Source organism: Corella eumyota, chromosome 2 (genome assembly GCF_963082875.1).
Source record: "Corella eumyota chromosome 2, kaCorEumy4.1, whole genome shotgun sequence".
NCBI classification, from domain to species: Eukaryota; Metazoa; Chordata; class Ascidiacea; order Phlebobranchia; family Corellidae; genus Corella; species Corella eumyota.
In genome coordinates, this window is record NC_137491.1 from 10,971,915 (window position 1) to 10,980,743 (window position 8,829).

Here is an 8,829-nt window from a genome sequence, read left to right on the forward strand (position 1 = left end):
ATATCGTAAACATAGGTCATAGCGTGCCGATAATACGTAAGAATTATTATGTTTTGGTATGTTAAATTTTACAATTTATAAATTATGGTACGTAAATTGTTGATTTTTAAATAATTTTGGGAAAAGTTTGAATTTGAAAGTCACAAAACTTTATTATGCCTCCATTCTGGTCTTATAACCTCACGTTGAACCTGTTCTTCTTTTATAATTAAGGTATCTGACTAGACTACTATTTTTGTACGTTTATTATTTAAACACGACCAACTAGTTTAATGGCTGATATTTAGTTTTCTACGACCTTCTTACTGCTTGTTATAAAAAACTAAAAAGTAATGAAACTGAACTTACAAAGGTTTGAAGTTAAAGAAATGTTCATACAGTTCAAGTGGATGATGTATGGGCCATAAATGTAATTGGCATAAACCCGTAAAGCTCTTAGAACTGTTTTGTGAAGTTAACTCTGTCGTTGCTTACGTGCAGGGTCTTCGATTGGCCAATGATACTAAGGCTTGTTTTAAGTCTTGCTTTAACAAAGTAGAAATACATAACTCTAATCAAAAGTTAATTTAAAGGCCTCTCTATTTATTACTTCCATTACTACAAACGCTCAATTTATAATATTCTTCAATTAATTTTCTATGTATAAACAAAGTGGTTAATAATCGTTTTTATTCAATCTAAACATTCTAATGTTTTTTTATTTTTTAATATTTTGCTATAAATAAAAAACATGTTTTTAATTTAGTTTTTAAAATAAGATATTGTTTAAATATTTTTTTTGCTTTTTTGTGCCACGAAATTAATGGTGGCACTTGGCCATTCCGCTAAACCGAAACAATTAAAATATTTTGCAATCAGACAATCTGTTTACATTTTAAGTGACCCTGCGACAATGGAAATGCCCCAAAAGCTAAGAGTTGATGGAAAAAATATGTTGTTTCATAACGAAAATAGAGGTATGTATAATTCGTTAAATATTTATTATCACCAATCAATTCGTAGGCTAAACAGCTAAGTCTTAAAGGATTTTCTTTTTTTAAGTTTTCTTTTTTTTCTTTTCAAGTTGGGTATCTGCATTTGGGCTATAAGTCATTTTAAAGTTAACTACATGTAAAAAGTACGCCCCACAGGATTCTTTTACTTACTTAATATTTAAAAGTTTTTATTTTTTTTTTGAAAATATTCAAATTAATAAAAAACACTAACACACTGACAGAGTGACTGACAATCTGACAATCAAACCAGATTAGAAAAAAATATTACTATCTACAAATTGTCTTTTGCTGGACTAACATACTTAACTTCGAATAACAAAATTTGTACTAATTAAAAAAAATGGTGCTAGGTTGCATAAAGAGGACAATACTAAAGTACGGGATACGGGATAGTGCGGGACCGTATGTAAACGTTAACGAAAATTCGCGGAATGCGGGACAGAACGGAATTTTTGTACTTTTCTGCGGGATGATTGCTGTTTTTATCTAAAGGGCTAAGGGGTTATGCGGGATTAACTTTAAAGGTCAAGAAATGATGCGAAATTGAATATAAAGCACAAGGGAAGATTAGGGGAGGGTATAAAAAGTCCGTCCTTTTCCGCATTCAGCGTTTTTTTGTTAACGTTTACATACGACCTCGGTATTTCCCGCACCCCGCAACTTCCCGCATCCCGTATTTTAGTACTACCCCATAAAGAGTTCATTAAAGAAAAAATTGCTGGTGCACACACATTTACCTTAAAAGTTCTGTGTGGTATCCAGAAGGGGTATTGTACTAACAAAATACTATGACCTCTGTTGTGTGTGTAACTGGCTGCCAGAAGGTTTGGGCTGCAAAAAAAAAGCAACAAGGTGGCAGCAAAATTACCGTGTAAAATGTTATCGTAAGACCATATTTTACCGATATTATACATAGAAATTTTGTTGACTTCCCACAGTTTTTGCAGGATGAATCTTCTTGCCGAATCTTCAGATCATCGTGTAACTACAGCACTTGCTTTATTATGTTAAAAGTCAGGGTAACATTAATAATAAACATTAGAAAAACTAGGCTATACAAAAAATCATAAAAATACAATAATAAAGGGATTAACTTTAAATGATAAAAGAAGTAATCTAGTACAACGCAACTACTTTAAATAGATTTTAATCGGGCCTATTCTATTTTTTTCTTTTCTAAGTTTTCTTTATTTCTATGATTTCCTTTTACCCTGTAAGTTAATGTTTTTGCACTATGAAAAATTCCTGCCCACTGTCCTACTTTACAACAGGGTCATAGGTAATAAAACCCAATATATAAATCCTTAATACAAAAAGAACCTACAATAAAATTGAAAAAACATTAACAGAAAGAAGCAAATTTAAAGTAAAAGCACTTTTTAAAACTTTATAATAGTCTAAAAATATAATTGCTGTATTTAGGTTCTTACCACAGTTCAAAGTCAACTACAGAGAAAAAACATCACAAGGTATTTTGAAATGGCATAACTTTAAAGATAATAAAAAGTTGTAACTTTTTAGATTATGAAAAGTTTTTATGTTTTTAATTAGAATAAGTTATTGCTTTTTAGATTCAAGGTGCTTTAAGAGGTTGTGGAAACTGGTCAGAACACATTAGTTCATCAGGAAAGAAATATTTCTATAATAATTTATCTGAAGTTTCGCAGTGGGAAAAACCAAAGGATTGGAATGAAAGGTGATTTAAATTACATAAACAAAAAAATGGTGGTAACTATGTTTTCATAAACCTATTATTAAATTGGGTATTCATTTTTCTTGTTATTTTTAATTAAATATCAGCTGTAGCAAATTGTCATATTTAAAAACTATTTTTTTATTTAATAAATTTTCTCACGTATTTTTATACTAAATAGTTTTTGCAGAGTGATGTTAACAATTGCAAACTTAGCCTTAAGGCAATAAGTTAACTAAATACCAGTAGCAATGTTTCTGTTTTGAAACCTTTTTGTATTTATAGCGATGTTATTGATCTCAAATCTAAGGATAAAAACAAATTTTCATCATCACATAAAAGTAAGTACTATCCACAGAAAATTTTAATCCATATTTAAAACCTTTGTTTTAATAATTTTACAGAAATAAACCAAAGTTATTCAAGTCATAGAAAAATTAAATATTAGGTCCCCTTAGCTGATATTCTTTTAAAGTTGCTTTAGAAGGTTATTAAACCGTCATGTTGTGGGCACTATTATATGTTGTCATTCTGCATATAAATTAATCTTTTATACATTAAACCATATTCCTCAAGTATTAATGACATGAATATAAAACCATTTGCACTTCTGCATCAGATTCAGCCTCGAAATCACACCATTCTTCCCATCGCTCCTCCAATCATCAATCCTCCGAAAAATCTCAACAATCTTATACTAACGAAACCACTGACAAAGACTATCGTAGCAACAATCACGATCGTGATTACCGCTCAAATAAAGCGTCGTCAAATGACAGGGACTATCGAGACATTGACTACAGAGATAAATTAACTGATATAAACAAAGGAAAAGATAAGGATTATAGAACCAGCAGTAACTCAAAGACTTTTAACCATGTTAATGTTGCAAACAATGCTAATCTAACCAATGTAAGGTGGGATGGTAAAAAAACTGATGTTACAAATGGAAAGCATTCTTCAACAGAGTATTTATCCCAATCTAATAGGTCCAAAGGTAGAAAATTGTTTGTTTATTTATTAATATAAAACCAAAATTTATGTATTTACCAACATTTGTTAAAGTGATTTGGTAGTTTTTAGTCACATATAATTGTTGGATTTTTTTATTATTAAGGAGTATTACATGAGAATAGTGAAGACACATCAGACAAACCAAATTCAGAATCTACTGCATCCTTGTTAGTTCGAACCTTATCAAATGTTTTAAACCAAGCTGCTACCACTAATACTTCTAATAACAGTGCAGAGGGGAACCTTAAAAATGGTAATTTATATGACCTAGCTTAACCATAGCTAAGCATTATTTTTTACATTTTAATCTGCATGTTAAAATTTTTAATGTAAAATTAATCAAAATTATCAGAAATATATATACTTTATATTAATTTAATTATCTGACAAAATTTACCTAAATAAAATTGCCTACAATAAATGATAAATTTTCCTATTTAATGTTTTTTCTTTAACCTATAAATATTTTAAAATAATTATGTTTTTATTTAACTTTTAGCCCTGCAACTTCTTATTAAAGCTGCTGCAAAAAATCAAGAAGGTAAACATTCTTAATTTTTTTTTTCTAACCAACAACATGTTACTTATTTTTAATTAAACTTTTTTTAAAATGGCAACGTTGATATTTTCAAGGTGCATAGTTTACAAAAAAAACTGTATTATATTTATTTGGGTTTATTATTTATAGAATCATTTATACACACTTTTATTTAAAATAATCATTCATGTTTTTTTGTGTTTTTTTCAGCAAAGAACGAAGAAGACGATGACTCACCTCCTCCAGCAAAAAAATCTTGTCCCGTTCCGGAGGAAACCGAGTAGGAATTATTTTTAAAATACTTCAAACAATTTTAATAAATGAACACGTACTATCTGTGTATAGAACTTTTTTATAATCTAGTATAAAATTGTCATTGTGTTATATTTATTGGATAAGTATGCTAGAGAAACAAAGTTTAAAACTTGTAAAGAAAAGCTAGCATGGTTCTATGCAGACTTATGCAAGACCCCTATTTTTTATTGACCTATTATAAATAATTTGCTTGACATGATACTGATTGTTTTTTATTTATAGACCAGAAAAAAAAACTGAAAGATCACCAGAACCTGAACTAGTTGTACCTGATTTTGTCCACCTTGATTATTTACGTCCTGTTTTTGAACCAGCTTATGTCGGTCATATACAAAACTGGCCGTCAGATATATGTGAAAAACAGGTACTTAATTTTATGCATGTACTTATTTAAAATATTTAAATGTCATTTGAAAAATATTTTAAAATTGTAATATTAAAAAAATATTTTATATATTATATATAAAAAAAAATTTTTGCATTACTCGGCAAATTTAAAAAAAAGATTCGTTTTGTTTAAAATTTGAAAAAAAGATTCGTTTTGTTTAAAATTTCTTTTTTTTGTTACAGTGTCATCAATTTTCCACAGATTACCACAAGTTTCTATCAGAACATATTACAAGTCTAAATGCAGAGTTAACTTCTACTCGCTCCAAAGTAAGGGCTTCAGAAATTATTTCAACTGTTAAAGAACAAAGGTAAGGCAACTTATCATATTAAGGTACTTAATGTAGAAATTTTATGTTACAGAAAATTGAATTACTTGTAACAATATTTTTTCTACATTTTTTAGAGTATTAAATATTCGCCAACAAATTAAAGACCTTGACAAAATGTCTAGTACTGCTAGTTCCTTGACATGAAAACTTTAAGAAATAAAAATTTAATTTTATATAAGTAGTTTTAAATGCAAATATATATCATGCCAAAATACTTGTAATACAGTATATGGGCTGAAGCAAAATTGTTAATTTTATTTGATGTAATGAAATCAGAGGCGTTTATTGTGCAGAGTTTACCTGTGTTATATGTGAAATAAAGTCGTGTCTTAAATACAAATGATTTACTGTTATAAATAAAAAATAGTTAAATTATACCTTTCGTTAATATCAATGAACTGCCCGCTATAATAAGCATGATTTTTACTAACTTAGTCTTTGATAAATTAACTACACTACCAATGGTGTTACGTATAATATAAATATATATCTCTTCAATATAAACGGATAAGGCCATTTTGCATTAAATAGTACGCGTGTCTAAAGTTGCCAAAAACCATTTTGTTACCAATTTAATGGGCAATAATTCTGCTTTATTCATTATATACCAAATTTTCAACTTCAAGTCCCAAAAATACAGTGATAAAAGTTTCGAATATATAAAATTTTAAATAAAAAAAATCGTGTAAATTCTTATTAAAACAAAAGTTACAGTGTTTTTATATTTTGCCTATTAACCGTACATTGCCTCTTTAGCGCCTCACCACGTGACGTCAACAGACTTACGATTTTAAATATAATAAACAAACAAAAAACAATTTTGTAACCTAGTTTAAAGTTGTTGATATCAGGATATACGTTGGACTAAATTTTTAATGCCGAATATTAACTTTGATATTTAATAAACAAACAAGCATTTAAATTAAATTAATTACATTTTGAAAATAGGTGGATTGCAACAATCTGGTAATAAACAACATACTAAAATTTCATAACTTTTGATTTACTAAAACAAAAGTTAATTTGACTCAAAATTTACGGCTTATATGACACCTGAATATATTAATAATAATAATAATAATAACTAGATTTATTTGATAAATAAAATATGGTTCGAAATTATTTGATTATTTTTAAAATTAATATTTATTGTAAATAAATTTATAGACAAACATTACCTATTTAAAAAGATTAACTGAACTAATTAATCAAATATTACGTATACCTTTTTTAATTATTACACTAAAAAATTAAAATTTTTTCTTTGTTCTGCGCTTAAATAACAATCTTTAGTTTTTATGGAATAAACAAGCATTTAAATATGATAAATAAACGTAAATTATTTTTCTTATATGTTTTTTAACTACTTATATTATAAAATAAATACATCATACCAAATTTTTAATGCTTAATATCGAACTTTAATTTTTAATGAACAAACCAGCATTTAAATATAACAAACAAACAAGAATTATTTTTTAATTTATTTTCGAAATATAAATATTATAAGATATAACCGACCAAACTTTAAAAACCTAATAACAATCTTTAAATTTAAATAAACAAACACCTATTAATTAGTAATTAGTGACAAAAATTAGAACTTTTATTCATTTTTGAGTTACTAATATCATGATATACATTTGTTAAAAATTTAAAAAATTAACAACAACCTTTGAGTTTTAATAAACAAACACTTATTAATTAGTAATTAGTGATAAAAATTAAAATTCTATTTTATTTTCGAGTTACTAATATCATGATATACAATTGACCAAAATTTAAAAAATTAACAACAAAACCTTTAAATTTTAATAAACAAACACCTATTAGTTAGTAATTAGTAATGAAAATTAAAATATTAATTTATTTTTGAGTTAGTAATATCATCATATACAATTAACCAAGATTTAAAAAATTAATAACAACCTTTAAATTTTAATAAACAAACACCTATTAATTAGTAATTAGTGATAATTAAATTTCGTAAACAGGAGGTTTGCGATTCGTTGGGATAATAACAAACATACTAAAAATTTAGACATTTTAGTTTTAAAGAACAAAAGTTATCGTCTTTCAAAATTCTGACTAGAAAGAATAAAAACAATAATAATAATAATAACTAGATTTATTTGATAAATAAAATATGGTTCGAAATCGTTTGATTTTTTTTATAAATATAATTTATTTAGTAGGTTTATTAAATAAATTATAAATTTAAATATTAACTTTTTTTAATTTAAACTTAATTTTAACAAACGAACACGCATTCATTGATATTGTAATATAAAAGTAAACTAAATTTAAAAGCAAAATACCGATCTTAATTTTTGGTAATCAAACGAGTATTAAAACATAATAATAACAAAACAATTAAAAAAAAATTTACACATTTTTTACTTATACTTTAACATTTTACTTAAATTTTCAACCAATATATTTTACTTTAATGGACAGCGAAAAGGACGATTTTTGACGGCGACCAGAACGCTATTAAATTATTCAAGCGTTAAACTCACACTGATTCGTTATTTAAAAAAAAAAAAATAATTACACCTTAACTAAGAATATTACATATCTTTGATTTTTAATAAACAAACAAGCATTTATATATATTATACAAATAAAATTAATTTTTTAACCCAGTTTTATGTTGTTAATATCAAGATATACATTTTACTAAATTTTAAATTCCCAAAATTGATTTTTGATTTTTAATAAATAAACAAGCATTTGAATAAAATAAACAAACAAAAATTCTTTTTTAAACATGTAATTTAATTACTAATATCATAAAATACATTATATTAAATTTTAAATGCTCAATATCAAACTTTAATTTTTAATAAACAAACAAGAATTTAAATATAATAAACAAACAAAAATTAAATTTTTAATCCATTTTCGAGTTATTAATATTATGATATATAACTGACCAAAATTTGAAAACTTAATAACGATCTCTAAATTTCAATAAACAAACACCTATTAATTACTAATTAGTAATACTTAAATTATCAAAATAGGAAGATTGAAACACAATAGGATAATAAACAACATACTAAAATTTAAAAAATTTATATACACAAAATCAAAAGTTATTCGATTTCAAAATTCGGATTAGTAAGAATAAAAATAAAAATAATAATAAATATACGGACAATAACAATATGTTTCGAAATCTGAGATTTCGAACCATAACTAGGTTTATTTGATAAATAAAATATGGTTCGAAATTATTTGATTATTTTTAACATAAATTTTTATAAATAAAAAAAGATATGCATAAACATTAACTAAGAATATTACATATCTTTGAATAAACAAACAAGCATTTATATATACTATACACACAAAAACTAATATTTAACGCAGTTTTAAGTTGTTTATATCAGGATATAGATTATACCAAATTTTAAATTCCTGAAATTGATTTTTGATTTAAATTAAATAAACAAGCATTTAAATATGATAAACAATTGAAACTTATTTTTCAAATATGTTTTTTAACTACTTATATTTTAAAATACATCATACCAAATTTTTATTGCTTAA

General features: G+C 25.3%; 1 protein-coding gene across 1 annotated transcript; it reads left to right on the forward strand.

The window, feature by feature from the left end:
* The first annotated feature begins 868 nt into the window (after positions 1-868).
* LOC145742978 (uncharacterized) lies at positions 869-6,018 on the forward strand. The gene is made up of 11 exons (XM_082560825.1): positions 869-956; positions 2,418-2,464; positions 2,567-2,691; positions 2,974-3,029; positions 3,308-3,685; positions 3,806-3,955; positions 4,202-4,243; positions 4,451-4,520; positions 4,778-4,919; positions 5,126-5,253; positions 5,349-6,018. Exons 1-11 carry the CDS (start codon positions 893-895, stop codon positions 5,416-5,418), a joined length of 1,272 nt encoding a protein of 423 aa, XP_082416951.1. The 5' UTR covers positions 869-892; the 3' UTR covers positions 5,419-6,018.
* The last annotated feature ends 2,811 nt before the right edge of the window (positions 6,019-8,829 follow it).

Coding starts and splice junctions, on each gene's coding strand:
- LOC145742978 (XM_082560825.1), top strand. CDS start 893: ATGGAAATGCCCCAAAAGCTAAGAGTTGATGGAAAAAATATGTTGTTT. Junction 957..2,417: donor GTTTCATAACGAAAATAGAG/GTATGTATAATT, acceptor TGCTGTATTTAG/GTTCTTACCACAGTTCAAAG. Junction 3,956..4,201: donor AGAGGGGAACCTTAAAAATG/GTAATTTATATG, acceptor TTTAACTTTTAG/CCCTGCAACTTCTTATTAAA.